Source organism: Peromyscus californicus, unplaced genomic scaffold (assembly GCF_007827085.1).
Source record: "Peromyscus californicus insignis strain IS unplaced genomic scaffold, ASM782708v3 Scaffold_18__1_contigs__length_77618521, whole genome shotgun sequence".
Lineage (NCBI taxonomy): Eukaryota > Metazoa > Chordata > Mammalia > Rodentia > Cricetidae > Peromyscus > Peromyscus californicus.
Window position 1 is genome coordinate 49,825,930 of NW_026294480.1, and position 16,248 is coordinate 49,842,177.

General features: G+C 43.7%; 1 protein-coding gene and 1 long non-coding RNA gene across 6 annotated transcripts in view; one reads left to right on the forward strand and one right to left on the reverse strand.

Moving 5' to 3' along the window:
- LOC128113582 (uncharacterized) overlaps positions 1-16,248 on the forward strand; it is a 47,840-nt gene that overhangs the window by 4,045 nt on the left and 27,547 nt on the right. For 2 of the 5 annotated variants that reach the window (XR_008219540.1, XR_008219539.1), the window contains exons 2-3: positions 14,281-14,420; positions 16,100-16,190. The exons of 1 other annotated variant lie outside the window; for it this stretch is intronic. This is a non-coding gene — a long non-coding RNA (uncharacterized LOC128113582). The remainder of the gene's footprint in view (positions 1-14,280; positions 14,421-16,099; positions 16,191-16,248) is intronic. 2 more of the 5 variants (XR_008219538.1, XR_008219537.1) reach the window with 1 other exon arrangement.
- Mrps36 (mitochondrial ribosomal protein S36) lies at positions 1,771-9,740 on the reverse strand. The gene is made up of 4 exons (XM_052743368.1): positions 9,612-9,740; positions 6,039-6,102; positions 3,240-3,424; positions 1,771-2,010 (listed from the first exon to the last, which is right to left on the reverse strand). The coding sequence occupies exons 1-4, from the start codon at positions 9,648-9,650 to the stop codon at positions 1,993-1,995; spliced, it is 306 nt and encodes a 101-aa protein (XP_052599328.1). The 5' UTR covers positions 9,651-9,740; the 3' UTR covers positions 1,771-1,992.

The following is a 16,248-nucleotide window of genomic DNA, read 5'->3' on the forward strand; positions in this document are numbered from 1 at the left end:
TGGCCAGAGTTCCAGGGTCCTGCCTTTCTGCCTTCCCAAAAGGAGGATTCCAGGTACATAGCTACTTCCAGCTTTTTATGTGGGTGCTGAGGCCCTCAGGACCGCTTGGCAAGCACTCTACTGACAGAGTCATATCCTCACCCCTAATTTTATTTGGGAAAAAATATATAACCGGGCATGTCAGTTAATGCCTTTAATCCCAGCACTGCAGAAGCAGGGATTTCTATGAGTTTGAAGCCACCCCGGTCTATGTAGTGCATTCCAGGTTAGCCAAACTATATTAAGACCCTGTCAAAAACAAAACCAAAAGATGAATTATATATTTTTCATGTTACCAGACTAGCTTACTATTAACATCAAATATAAACCCTTATTGCTCCTCAGGGCAACATTCATAGCACAGAACTTTTAAGAAAAACAAATCAACTCTGCAATGATAAAGATTAGCCCACAGGTGACTGAACAAAAGTAGAAATTAACACGATTCTAGTGTCCATTGATCATGGGTTATTCATTAAGGATGCCTTCTTTATAAAGTATATTCTAGAAAGCATTACAAGTATGGAAGAGGATTTATCAGCTTTGTGAAGACTAGCAGGAGAACCTATTATAGTTTCACTGGTTGCCTAGTAAGTTGGATTTTGAGACGCTCAGACATTAAGATAGTCAAAGTTAGCCGGGCAGTGGTGGCGCACGCCTTTAATCCCAGCACTCGGGAAGCAGAGCCAGGCGGATCTCTGTGAGTTCGAGGCCAGCTTGGTCTCCAAAGCGAGTTCCAGGAAAGGCGCAAAGCTACACAGAGAAACCCTGTCTCAAAAAAACAAAACAAAACAAAAAAAAAGATAGTCAAAGTTATCAGGATTTGCAAATATGACCACAAACAGTAAGATAAATGAAAATCTTCCCAAACATAGTAATTTTTAGTGAAATATTTGTTCCTATGCTATATTCATCTTACCTATTATTATTTATACATCGTGGCAACCCATTGGCCTTGGATTCTGGAACCTTGACTAGGAACAGTGACGGAATGAAGAAATGATACACAGCCACACATACATTAATACTGGGGTTCTCCCACTGCTCCTAAAACCTCAGCCTGTGGATCAGTTCAGCACACAGGGATGGGGAGTGTGGTGGGGTGGGGGTAGTGTTTAGCTAGTGTGGGTAGGGGTCTCTGTAGGACAGCAATCTCAGGCTGGAAAAACATCAGAGAGGAAGAAGCTGCAGCTGCTCGTTTCCGCAGACACTGATCAATCATTCATAAACACTAATACGCCATCTCTCTGAGCCTATCCAGGTAAGGTGTTACCATTCCTGAGCAGCCTAAGCCTTGGAGTCCTGGACATGGCCATGCTCATGTTAACATTCACTCAGGACTTCACTCACAGTTGCTGACACTCCCTAGAATACAGACACTTTTTCTAAATATAGGTACAAATAATCTTTTATATTATCTTCGTGGTTTTAATTCCACTGCCAACTTTTATTTAAATTACATTTTTATTACTTAGAATAGATTATGATTACATCAGCTATAGTCAGATAACCTTGTGAATGAAAAAAGCCAGATAATTATAGTGGAAATATCTCACGGCTCCTCATCTAATTTCAGGGGAAAAAACTTCGTTATAGCAGGAATTGTGTTTCATAAATTATCTTTATGTCTAAACAAACAGAAAAGAGAAAGTTTGATCATTTACTAGATACTGTGTGCTTATAATAGCTCATCACGGGTAACACTTCATAATCAAGAGTAAGTTAACAGGCTAACATGTAAAAATGTGACTTTAATAGGTATGCAGGCCAGCTTGCAGAGAAGCTGACCAAGATACACAGAGGAGATACAAGTGGCCATCTAGAGTTTCCATACTTCACTCTTTGCAGAATATTTATTAAGGTTGCTTAATATACAATTTTTATTTGACGTTTCCGAAGTCCTGCATTGTAGAGATAATCCTTTTGTCTGACGGCAAACAGCTAGCACAGTGGTCACTCTGGGCCTCCACGCTGAAAGAAGAAGTATAAAGGGATGAGATGAAGTCATAAATTGACCATAATTTATGTAATAAAAATGGTCTTCAGGCTTTGGCTGGTTTTTTGAGACAAGGTCTCACTCTGTAACCCAGGCTGGCCTAGAAATATAAAGCTCAGACTGGCCTCTAAGAATTCATGGCACGCTGGGTAGCAGTGGCGCACGCCTTTAATCCCAGCACTCGGGAGGCAGAGCCAGGCGGATCTCTGTGAGTTCGAGGCCAGCCTGGTCTACAGAGTGAGATTCAGGACAGGCACCAAAACTACACTGAGAAACCCTGTCTCGAAAAACTAAAAAAAAAAAAAAAAAAAAAAAAAAACAAACAAAAAAAAACCAAACCAAACAAACAAAAACAACAACAACAAAAAAACAAAAAACAAAAATTCAGGGTTTTGCAGAGTTTGGAGGCATTTACAGTAAATGTTATAAATTCAGATGTAGAAAGGATTCAATATTGATGACAAAGCTAGGTGTAATGGTGGACTCTTTAATCCCAGCACGTGGGAGGAAAAGGTAGGTGAGTTTGAGGCCAGCCTGGTCTACACAGAAATTTCCAGGACAGCCAGGGCTGCATAGAAAGACCCTGTCTTGGGCTGAAGAGGTAGCTCAGGGGTTAAGCGGCACTGGCTGCTCTTCCAAAGGTCCTGAGTTCAATTCCCAGCAACCACATGGTGGCTCACAACCATCTATAATGAGATCTGGCGCCCTCTTCTGGTGTGCAGGCATACATGCAGCAGAACAATGTATACATAATAAATGAATGAATAAATAAATAAATAAATAGATCTTAAAAAAAAAAAAAAAGAAAGACCCTGTCTCAAAAAAAGATTGATGATTGATGACATGAGTTAGCCTCAAATTTCTCTGAGGTCTCAGAAGCCCTTTAGAATGTTATCAGCCCCTCACTCAAAGAGCTTTTTTCAGATGGTTTGATGTTTTGTTGGGACTGAACCCAGGGTTTGACACATTGTTGGCAGGAGTTCTATTAATGAGCTACATCCCCAGCCCTCTGAATGTCATGCATGCTTCCTGAGGATCCCAACAGTGATTTGTGTCTGACTGCCCTGGCCTAGCTCTTCCTCTCCCTTAGCTATAATCCCATTTCACAAACAAAGGGAAGAACACGTAAACCAGCAAATGACCACTGCAAAGCCACAATGTCCTGGCACTCTGCACAATCTTGTGCTAAAGAGCAACAGCATACCTGGATAAATTCCATTTCTTCTTGAGATATAGGTTTCCTTCTGTATTTCTGAGGTAATGTTTTTACTATCTCTGCAGTGTCTGGTGGCCCCGGCCTCAGCGAATCTGGGGATACATTTCCCTTAGAAGTCTGTGAAATTATAGATGAGTGCGAGGGTAGCCCAGCAGATCTCAAAGCTTCTGAGGCTGACATTAAAAACAAAAACACTAATTAGACAAATTATCCAGGTGTCTTCAAATGTTATTTTTTTGAATTATCTACTACTGAATAGTCAAGCTGTCCTTTAAAACAGGTCACTGGGGCTGGTGAGATGGTTAGTTAGATGCAGTTAAGAGCACTTGGCTTTTCCAGAGGAACTAGGTTTAATTCCCAGCATCCACCGGGGCAATCAAGCTGTCTGTAACTCCAGTTCCAGAGGATCTGACTCCCTCTTCTGGCCTCTGTAGGTACCAGGTGTACATATGGTACACAGGCATACACGCAGACAAAACACCTATACACATGAAATAAATCATGTCATTCTTCAATTTGCTTGTAGCAATCCTTCCTCAACCTTCTGAATGCTAAAATTATAATAGGTATACACCACTATACATGGCTTCTTAAACTATTACAATTTTATATATATATATATATATATATATATATATATATATATATATATATATATATATATATATATATAATGTTCTTTTTGAAAGAAATAGTACTCTCTTTTTTGTTTTGACAGGGTTTCTCTGTGTAGCCCTGGCTGTTCTGGAACTTGTTCTGTAAACCAGGCTGGCCTTGAACTCACAGGTATTCACCTGCCTCTCTGCCTCCCAAGTGCTGGGATTTAAGGTGTGTGTTACCACTCAGCCTTTTTTTTTATCTTTCTTTCTTTTTTTGAATAGTAGTCTTTGTTTTGGGTTGGAAGTGCTGGAGTTGGACACAGGTTCTTATACAAGCTAAGCAAATAATCATTGAGCCATATCTTTTTTTTTTTTTTTGATAAGGTCTCACTATGTTTGAATTCCTGGGTTCAACTGATCCTTCTGCTTCATCTTCTTCAGTAACTAGGACTACAAGTGTTCGACTCCATGCATGCCTAGCAAAATAGTTTAAAGAAAGTAAATTATGACTGAAGAGATGGTTCAGAAGATAAAGGTACTTGGCACCAAGCCTGATGACCTTAGGTTTATCCCTGGCACAGCACTCCTGTGTAGAAGGAGAGCACTCACTCCTGCAAGCTGTCCAAACCTCATACATGCACTATGACAAGTGCACACTTGAAAGCTAACACACATACACACACACACAGAGGATAAACACAGTGAACACAGTTTTAAAAAGAAGTAAGTTACTAGGCCAGGTATAGTGGTACACACTCTTGTAATTCCAGCACTTGGGAGGCAGAGGCAGGAGGATCACTGGGAATTAAGAGACCAGCCTCAGGGCTGGAGAGATGGCTCAGAGGTTAAGAGCACTGGCTGCTCTTCCAGAGGTCCTGAGTTCAATTCCCAGCAACCACATGGTGGCTCACAACCATCTATAATGAGATCTGGTGCCCTCTTCTGGCCTGCAGGCAGACATGCAGGAGGAACACTGTATACATAATAAATAAATACATCTTTAAAAAATAAAAAAGAGACCAGCCTCAGGTTGGAGAGATGGCTCAGCCGTTAAAGGCTAGGCTCACAACCAAGAACATAAGAGACCAAACTGGTCTACATAGTGAGTTTTAGGCCAGGCAGAACTATCTAGCAAGACCCTGACTCAAAAGAAAAGCAAATGGCTCTTGAGCTGAAGAGACGGCTCAGCCATTAGAAGTTCACACTCACCCTCTAAAGGGTCCACATCATCAAAGCCTGTTGCCCCAGACCCCCTTTAGGGACCGTGAGACAGTTCAGTGACTAACAGCACTTGTGCCAAGTCTGTGTTCAATTCCCAGCTCCCACGTGGTGACTCAAAACTATCCATAACTCCAGTTCTAGAGGATCTGATGTCCTCTTAGGACCTCTGTAGACACCAGATATGCATGTTGTACACATATATACAAGCAGGAAAAACATTGATACACATAACATGTTTTTTAATTTATTAAAAAAATACAATAAGGGCTAGAGAGAGGGCTCAGAGGTTAAGAGCACTGGCTGTTCTTCCAGAGGTTCTGAGTTCAATTCCCAGAAACCACATGGTGGCTCATAACCATCTATGATGAGATCTGGTGCCCTCTTCTGGCCATGCAGACACAGCACTGTATACATAATAAATAAATTAATTAATAAATCTTTAAAAAATACAATAAAATAAAACAGAATTAAAAAGTTTATTACTAGCTGGGTGTGGTGGTATACACTTTTAATCCCAGCACTCTGAGGGGCAGAGGAGCTCTGTGAGTTCAAAGCCAGCCTGGTCTACATATCCAGTTCCAGGTAAGCCAGAGTTACTTAGACCCTATATAAAAATAAATACATAAAAAATTTAAAAAGTTAATTACTTGCATGCTACTCGGGTATCATTGTGATCTAAAGCCGGGCGGTGGTGGTGCATGCCTTTAATCCCAGCACTCGGGAGGCAGAGGCAGGCAGATCTCTGTGACTTCGAGGCCAGCCTGGTCTACAAAGCGAGTTCCAGGAAAGGCGCAAAAGCTACACAGAGAAACCCTGTCTCGAAAAAAAAACAACAAAAAAAGAAAGCCATTTTGATCTAAAATACAACAACCTACCTGATTATAAAGTGAGGAATACTGCCATTATATTCATTTCTAAATATGAAGGTGTACATTTTTAAAAAATATCTAAATGAAATACAACTTACCACTGAGTTTAGGATTGTCTCTTCTGTCAGGGAACCTTATTAATGGAGAATGTGGCTTCACTACCTGAAGGAAAATAAGACACATGGGGAAAAAATGACCTCATTAGAAGCAACAACCTAGTCCTCGAACCTACATCAGGGCAGCTCACAACTGCCTGTACCTCCAGGGGCATGTGATACCTCTGGCCTCTTTGGGGATGCTACCTCTGGCAGCCTCCACTCACACACACATACACACATGGGCTCGAAAATAAAAGCACTTGCCAAGCAAGTCCGACAAGGTGGAACCCAGGAGAGAATGGACTCCCAAAAGTTGTCCTCTGACTTCCATACACACCTGTGCTCCATATACATCACAATAATAAACAAAACAAAAACCACAGTGAATGGGCTAGAGAGACGGCTCAGTGCTCAAGACCACTTTCTGCCTTTGCAAAGGACCAGAGTTCAGTTCCCAGCAACCAAAGCAGGCAGCTCACAAGTGCCTTTAACTCCAGTTCCAGGGGATCTGATACCTACTCTGGGCTCGTACACACAGACAAACATTTTTACATAAAAATAAAAATTAGAAAAAAAAAACTTAAATAAAAACAATGCAGATGATGTGACCGTGTTTTTTGAAAGCCTTACAGACTGATAAGGAAAGATCTGGAAATGTCCTGATTTGTATCAAGTACTTAGCAGTTAGAACAGGACAAACACACACCAGGCAATTACAAACACCTGCCCTATGTTGGGCAGGGGTAGCACAAGCCTTTAATCCTAGTGCTCTGGAGGCCGAGCCACGTGGATCTTTGTGAGTTCAAGGCCAGCCTGGTCTACAGAGGCGTTCAGGACAGCCAGAATTACATAGAGAGACCCTCTCTCAAAAAATAATAAAGTGAAATTAAAATTTGCTCTATTTGCTGTCCAGATTTTTTTTAATAAAAATTTCAAAATTTGTAGATAAGTAAAGGTAATAAAAATCAATGACTGCCATATTATGCTAAGTTATAGCTTACACTCTGATCCTGATCAAAGAATGAATAAAAGTTTACAGAGGGAAAAGAAATCCATGAATGAAATAATAAAAAAAGAATGCCAACGAGAGTGGTGGCGCACGCCTTTAACCCCAGCACTCGGGAGGCAGAGCCAGGCGGATCTCTGTGAGTTCAAGGCCAGCCTGGTCTACATCGCGAGATCCAGGACAGGCACCAAAACTACAGAGAAACCCTGTCTCGAAAAAGAAAAGAGAGAGAGAGAAAAAAAAAAGAGGGGGTGAGGAGGAATATAAGTTGAAACGTTAGCTCGGCAGTGGTGGTGATGAATATCTTTTTTTGTTTTATATATATATATATATATATATATATATATATATATATATATATATATATTCCCCCCGCCCCAAGACAGAGTTTCTCTATTTAGCCCTGGCTGTCCTAGAACTCGCTCTGTAGACCAGGCTGGCCTGGAACTCACAGAAATCTGCCTGCCTTTGCTTCCCAACTGCTGAGACTAAAGGCATGCACCACCACCACCCCTCTGTCTTATATTTTGAGACAGTCTCTCCCGGAACCCAGGACTCACTCATTTGGCTACTCTAGCCAGCCAGCAAGCTCTGGAGATTCGTCTGTCTACACCTCCCACTTCCTGAGGCTGGGGTTATAGCCAGTTTATAACATGGGCACTGGGGGGTCTGATCTTAGTCCAAAGTATTACAGAAAGCACTTGACCCACTGAACTCTCCTCGATCTTCCATGAACATTCCCAGATAAGTTTTTTTGTAGGTAGAGACACTTATGTCTCCTGGATAATACATTAGTAGTAAAATGCTTTTTACTTTAATGATTAGAAACTGACAGTTTTCCAGAGGGGTCCAATTCTTTTTATACAATACTTTGAGTTTCAGGTGCTCCTGCCTGTGTCAGCACTGGGTCATGTCAATCTTTTCATAACCAGGGCAGTGTCGGGGAGGTGGTGGTGCACACCGTTAATACCTGCACTCCCAGAGGCTGGAGGCTCTCAGAGTTGGAGGCCAGCCTGGTCTACAGAGCGAGTTCCAGGACAGCCAGGGCTACACAGAGAAGACTCTATCTTGGAAAAAAACAAAAACAAAAACGCAAGGCTGTGTGTAGCTCAGAAGCAGGGTGCATGCATGAGGCCCTGGGTTCAAATCCCAGCAACAAAAAAATAGGTTTTAGTTATTTGGTGAATGTGTTATACCTTCTGGTTTGAATTTGTATCTTTTTGGTAAGCATTTCTAAGCATCTTTTTTCATGTTTGCACTCCAGTGGATATCTTCTGTTGTATCAATTCTCTCTCTCTCTCTCACTCACTCACTCACACACACACTCACCCCAACTTTTTTTTTTTTTTTTTTTTGAGACATGGTTTTACTACGCAGGTCTGGCTGTAACTGGCTCTGTGGACCAGGCTGGCCTGGCCTCTACCTCAGGAATATCTGTCTGCCTCTGCTTCCTGTGTGCTGGGATTAATGGTGTGTGCCAACAAGCCCGCTCCTATACTCATTTCAAACTGAGTTATACATGCATTATTGATGTATGGGGTTATATGGTATGGATGGACGGCAGACTTTCGTCGGCTATACCGGACTTGAGGAATCCTCGATGCTCAGTGCCTACCAACTGAACAAGTGACTGAAGATCAGTCATTGCGATGGTACCAAAGGTCATCATTCAGACAACTTCAGGGGAAAGGTCTTTAACCAGATGTGTTTGTGCAAAGGAAAATGTACTTACAACAAAAGTGAAAGTTAATCAGAAAATACTCCATATTCCGAATTTTAAAAACTCCCTAATTACAAAAAGCTGTGTCTACATATTCATGAATTTTACCTCTCCTATTAAGTTAGAGGCCACAGCTGGGGAAGCCGATACAAAAGCTGTCAGGAGTTAGTAATTGATGGGTGGATTAGCAATGCTACTCTAGCTGCCTATCTAAGCACAATGGGAAAAGGCTTGGCAAACCAACCCTGAAACACACACACCAGTCGGCAATAAACTTAACTAGCATGACATTTCACACATTTCTACATCTGCAGCCAGGCGCCCCGAAGAGATAAGATCTGACCAGGTTCAAGGTGAGGGAGCAGCCCAAGAGGCCAGGTATCCGGCCATTCCCAAGTCCTTGAAAGGGACACCAGGTCAGAACTAGGATTTGCTTCCTTGCCCCGCCCCGCTACGGCCTTCCTTCGGATTGGCTGACAGAGGGGACATCACGGACAATTTTAAACGGCGATTGGCTACACTGATGGAGGGCAGCGTTAAGTCCGCGGACTCCTAGGGCTAATGAAGTGCTGGGGAATCCATAGACCTCGGACGAGCGCGAGCCTGCACTCCCAGAAGCTACCTCCTGCCGCGCGGCTCGAACCCTCGGCGCCAGACTCCACTTACTCGCGGACACCTGGAGCCCGAGGTCCCATTCTCAGACACACACCCGCTAGCCCTGCTCAGGGCCGCGGTCACAGCGCGTTCTCTGCCACCGCCTCTCCTCCTCGCCTCCGGGCGCTGCTGCTGCTGCTGCGGCAGCTGCACCCTCCCTCCCTCCCACGCGCGGGAGTGGCCCAGGCTTTACCTGCACGACCCTGGTGGCGGAAGCCATCTTGCTGCCCATCGTGACCCCCGAACAGGGGCAGCTTCCGGGGCGCCGGCGAGCCGCAGAAGTATCGGGAGTGGGCAGCGTGGGGCGGAGCCTGTGTGACGTCACTGAGGAGCTATAAGGGCCAGCTCCACCCCCTCCGCGCCCGGCCCCGCCCCTCTTCCCTGCTAGGCGCTCAGCCCAGACCTTTTCTATTGTAGCGTTTTTGCAGCAACCGGTTGAACTGTCTGGTTCACCAACCCAGGTTATCTTGGGCCATTCCCCCCGCCCCCCAGATAGCTAGTTTCTAATTTCAGTACAGTTCCAAATTTAATCTGAAACATAAGTCATGCAATCTCCTGTGGCTTCCTAACTAATTAATTTTATTAAAACTTGGAAGTTGCTGGGCGGTGGTGGCGCACGCCTTTAATCCCAGCACTTGGGAGGCAGAGCCACGAGGATCTTTGTGAGTTCGAGGCCAGTTTGGCCTACAGAGTGACTTCCAGGACAGCCAGGACTGTTTCACAGAGAACCCTGTCTCACAAACAAACAAACAAACAAACAAAACAAAAACCTTGGAAGGTACATAGATCCCTGCCTTGCTCAGCCATCATTAGAGAAGTCTCGTCCTGCAGCAGATAGGAACAAATACCGAGACCCACAGCCAGACAACATGCATCGTGAAAGACCCTGGAACACTCAGCCCTAAAAAGGATGTCTCTATCAAATCCCTCCCCTCAGGGGTCAGGGAACTCTGCAGAAGAGGAGGCAAAAGTGTTAGGAGCCAGAGGACACCAATGAATCAAGGCCTTCTAGATCCAACAGGGCTGGCACACATATGAACTCACAAGACCGTGGCAGCATGGATAGGATCTGCATCAGATGGGGTTCTAGAGCCGAAAAGGAGAAATGGATCTGTGCCACCATTCCTAACCCAGAACCTATCTCCTATCGACAGCCACTTGGAAATGAAAAATTAATTTTCTCCAAGGGAGTCTCACTGGGGAAACAAACCACTCTTAAGGGTAGGCACTGTGCCAAACAGCAGGTGGCCAACACGAAATGAACTCAACAGCGTCTTTGGAGGTCCTTTGTCTAATAATGTTAAGTCAGGACACTTTTTTTTAAAAAAAAAAACAATTTATCTTTATTTTATGTGCATTGGTGTATGCATGTATGTCTGTGTGAGGGTGTCAGATCTTGGAGTTACAGACAGTTGTTAGCTGGGAATTGAACCCGGGTCTTCTGGTAGAGCAGTTGGTGCTCTTAACCACTGAGCCATCACTCCAGCCCCAGGACACTTTTTTTTTTAAAACCTTACAGGTCCTTTGCATCTATAGTATGGCTTCCGGTTTTGTGTTTTTATGGGATTCCTGTGTGTGTGAGCCTATGCGTTTTTTGCACATTTATGCATTTCTTGTACTTTTTCTTTGGCTGTTTTTCTTGTTTGGTTATTTTGTCCTATTCCAATTTGTTTGTTTTATCTTATTGTATTTTATTATTGTTCCTTAGATGCCTGTTTTTCTAACCAGAGACAGAAAGGGTGTGGATCTGGATGGGAGGGAGGTGAGCTGGGTAGAGACTAAGAGGAGCAGACAGAGGAAGAATCATAATCAGAATATGTATGAAAAAAATGTAATTAAAGGGGAAAAAAAAACCTTTGGATTTACCTAGAGCACAAAAGAAAGGGTCAGTTCTGATTGAATGGGGCCAAGCCCTCTTCCCTTGCTGATCGGTGTTGCTTGGTTTCAGTTTATTTCTGTTTTCTATAACTCACTATTCCTGATAATTAACTACAGTTTTTCCCAGTTTGAGAGTATTCAAAAGTTTCACGGTCTAATTTTTGTTTTTGTTTTTTGAGACAGAGTCTCTCTACATATCCCTGGCTGTCCTGGAACTCATTATGTAGACCAGGCTGATCTCAAACTCAGAGATTCACCTGCCCTGCCTCCCAAGCACTGGGACAAAAGGCGTGCACCATTACTCCTGGATCATAGTCTAATTTTGAAACATAGCCAGCCATCTCAAATTGTTATATGCACATCCGTTTTATTCATGCTTATAGCTGAATGTTTGAGGCCAGCTAGGGCAACAGCATGGGCCCATCGTGATATGTAAGGGATAGGTATATAACCCATAAGACACATAGGTAGTACGTGTAAGCCCCTGAGTTTAATTCTTAGTATCACAAGTATACAAAAATATGTGTGCACATAAATGTATATGTATGCTTACATGTATATATATATATATATATATATATATATATATATATGCTTATCTCACTATAACAGATGTGGCCATTTTAACATAACTTTGTAAGTAATATAGCTTTAAACGGCTGTAAATATTGAGAGTTACCAATTAATTTTGGTGATAAAGATTAATGATTCGTGATTCCTAAATCTGTCGATCGTTTTAGAAATGCAAATCACTGATCTCAAATCTGGGATATTGGTACACAAGTGAGAAGCCCACACAACAAAAGCCTGGACTATAAGGCACTGGGTGCTGAGGCAATGGGGAGAAAGGTAAATACTATCAGAGCTCGAAAAACAATCATTTCACCAGGCAAAAGGCATCTGTTGTGCTAACTGGAGAGTAGAAGCAAGTGACACCTGGACCAGCATCTCAGGTAAGAAGCTGGAAAAGGGCACTGAAGTCACAAGTTCTGCTGGTTTGCCCTGTGTGCTAAAGAGAAACTCAGGGCTGGCCCTTCTGCAAGTGAGCACACAAAAGACATCGCCTCCTAAATCCAAAGGTTTTCAGAGTTGGCCAGCTGATTGCTTCTTAGCTCCTAAATGCCAGAGATGAGTTTTTCAGTTATCTTTTTTTTTCCCCTGAGACAGGGTTTCTCTGTTTAGTTTCATTGCCTGTCCTGGATCTTGCTCTGTAGACCAGGCTGGCCTTGAACTCACAGAAATTCGCCTGGCTCTGCCTCCCGAGTGCTGGGATTAAAGGCGTGCGCCACCACCGCTCGGCCTGTGTGTCTATTTGTGTATGCATGTGAGTACAGTTGCCCGCGGAGCTAGAGGCATCAGATTCCCTGCAATTACAGGCAGCTGTGAGCTTCCCGATCTAGGTGCTGGGAAACTGAACTCTGATCTTCTGCAAAAGCAGTTTGCGTTCTCAGCCGCTGAGCTATTTCTCCAGCCTCTCAGTTATCATTTTTTTCGTAAGATTTATTTTCAATTACGTGTATGGGGGTTGCACAAATGAATGCAGGTGTCCTCGGAGCTGAGAGGCATTGGATCTCTCTATACCTGGAGTTATAGCTGACTGTGAACCATCAACATGTATACGGGAACTGAACTCTGGTCCTCTGCAAGAGCAGTATGTGCTCTTAACCGCAGAACTGTCTCTTCAGTCACCTGGTTATCTTTTTTTATGTTAAGGAAAGTATAGATTAATACGCAACTGTAAGATATAAATGTCAGTCTGGGAAGGTACAGGGTGGTACAGTGGTACTGAGCAAGCATGAGGACCTGAGTTTGGATCCCCCAAACCCATGTAAATAGTTGGGTGTGGCCCCACCCCCACCTGTAGCCACAGTGCTGGGTAGGGGTGGAGACAGAAGAATCAGATCATTGGGGATAGTTGGCCCTCCATCTAGCTCCAGGTTCAGTGAGAGTTCCTGCTCGAAGGAATAAGGCAGAGAGTGATAAAACACACACACAAATCCTCCTCTGGCCTCCATATCCTCTTCTAGCCTCAGCAGGAATACATGGGCATGCACACACACACCCCAACATGTGCATACGCCACAAACATTTACCACACACACACAACACATGCACAAGCCAGGCACAAGGGCATGAATCTGTAACCTCATTGCTGGGGCCTGGGGGGAGACAGATGGATCCCAAGGGCTTACTAATCAGCTAGTCTAACTGAAATAGCAAGCTCCAGGTTCAAGAAGACACCCTGTCTTAAAAAAATAAGGTGGAGGGGCTTGCAGAGATGACTCAGTGGGTAAGCACACTGTCTGCTCTTCAGAAGGCCCAGGTTCAAGTCTTAGTACTCACATGACAGTTCACAACGTCCCCTCTCTCTTTCTGTGTGTGTTTATGTATGTATGTGTGCATGTGTGTATACACCCATAACACATACACTAACCAAACCAAAAAGACAATCAAGAATGTGTTTAGTGGGGCTGGAGAGATGGCTAAGCAGTTAAGAGCACTGACTGCTCTTCCAGAGGACCTGAGTTCAATTCCCAGCACCCACATGGTGACTCACAACCATCTATAATAGGATCTGATGCCCTCTTCTGGCATGCAGAGAACTCATACATAAAATATAAATTAGGGGGGAAAAAAGAATGTATTTAGAGGCTCTTAAGAACAAGAATACTGGCTTAGAGCTTTATGGAGTCATGTCTACATAAATTAGCTAAGGATTAGGATGCTTTTTCATCAGGAGTGGTGGAATATATGTCTTTTAAAATATATTTATATGCCAGACAGTGGTGGCACATGCCTTTAATCCTAGCACTCGGTAGGCAGAGCCTGGCGGATCTCCGTGAATTCGAGTCCAGCCTGGTCTACAGAGCGAGATTCAGGACAGGCACCAAAACTACACAGAGAAACCCTGTCTTGAAAAACAAAAACAAAACAATAAATAAATAAAATATATTTCTATTTAATTTTTATTTTGTGTATGTGAGTGTTTTGCATACATGCGTGTATGTACATCATGTGCCTGCTGTGCCAGTGGACGTCAGAAGAGAGCATGAGATCTCCTGGAGCTGGAAAATAGTCATGAGCTACCATGTGTATGCTGGGAACTAAACCAGAGTCCCCTGAAGTAAGTGCCCTTAACTTCTGCAACATCTCCCTAGCTCACATGCCGCTGTCTTAAAAACATCCTACTACGTTGGAAGGGTTTTTCTGTGTATCCCTAGCTGTCCTGGAACATGCTCCGTAGACCAGCTAGCCTCAGATGCACAGAGGTCCATCTGTCTCAGTCTTCTGAGTTCTAGGATTAAAGGCATGCACCACCACACCCAGCACAGAAATATTTTATATGCACTTAATAAGCAAAGAGCCTTGAAGGAAAAATAGTTTAAATTGGGTGAAGTGATGCAAGCCTATGAACCCCAGAATTCAGAAGGGTACAGCAGGAAAAAGATCTTGAATTCAAAGCCAGTCTGGACAATATAGTGAGACTCTGTTGGGGGCGGGGAGCGTTTAAAGCAATGCAATTTCCATCAGCATATTTGAGATGGTCTTTGTGAGGATTGCATGAAAATGCAGATAGCAGGTACATCCTAAATGCTGCCTTTACCACGTCTCATGAATCAGAAATGGAGGCTAAAATGTCAAGAGCTATGTCTCCGAACACTTCTGGTGTCCTAAGTTCTATAATAAAACCAGGAGATGTTGATCCATCTGTGAGGCAGCCACTCAAATGTATTTCCAGGGGTTAGAAGAGATGGCTCAGCAGTTAAGATCACTGGCTGCTCTTCCAGAGGACCTGGGTTTGATTCCCAGTGCCACCTGGTGGCTCACACTGTCTTTATTCTTCTGGCCTCTGAGGGCACCGCGCACAAACATGGTGCACAGACATACATGCAGGCAAAACACCCATACACATAAAATAAAAATAAGTTAAAAAAAACTTTAAAAGTAAAAGTAAATAACATTTAAAAATATATATATTTCCAAGGCCAGGAAGTATTTGCTGTGCAAGCACGAAAACTCAAGTTCAATTCCTGAAACTCATTAAAAAAGCAGGTGTGGTGGTGTGTGCATGTAATCCCAGTGTTGGAAGGTGGAAACAAGCCAGTCTAACCAATCAGGTGAGTTCCAGGTTAGTGAGAGACCCTGTCTCCAAAGTAAAGTGGGTTCCTGAGGAATGCCACATGAGGTTGACCTCTGGCGCGCGCACACACACACACACACACACACACACACACACACACACACACACACTTTAGCTAGAGGACTAAGAACAGGTCCTCTGCCCTGCAAGAAGGGGTGGAGTTTGGCAGAGCCTCCCTGACTGGAGGTTTGGGAGGGCATGAGCCTTTGGCTCGTCCAGCTGGATTGTACGAGTAGAGCAAAGTCTTTCCACTTTGAAAGCAGAACTGAGCCCAGCATTGGCAGATCTCAGACACTCAACCTGGACTCCGCCTTGCCCTTTGGCCCAATTCTGTGTTAGACGACATGCTTCCAAGGGGAGAACAGTGCTTCCTAGATATGGCCATGGAGCTCTGCTGGAAAAGATCTGAGATCTGAGTTGTGCAGTTTTGTTTTCCTTGAGACAGTGTCAATCTACATAGCCCAGGCAGACCTGGGCCTCACTCTGTAGACCAGGCTGGTGTAAACTAGCGATCTGCCTGCCACTGAGCGACAGAAGTGCAGATGTGCTCTGCCGCCACAGCTGCACTCTTGAGAGGTAGAAAAGGAGAAAGCAAAGAGTAAAGGAGTAGAAGATCAATGGAGTTCACCTCACATTCCTTTTTATTTGTTTGTTTTTTAAAGGTCTCCTGTAGCCCACGCTGATCTCATGGAGCCAAGGATGACCTTGAACTTCTGATCTTCCTGCTTCGCCTTCCAAGTTCTGGGATTACAGGTGTGCCTTACCACCGAGGGGGAACCCCTCGTGTTCTTTTTAGTATGCTAAATTAAAC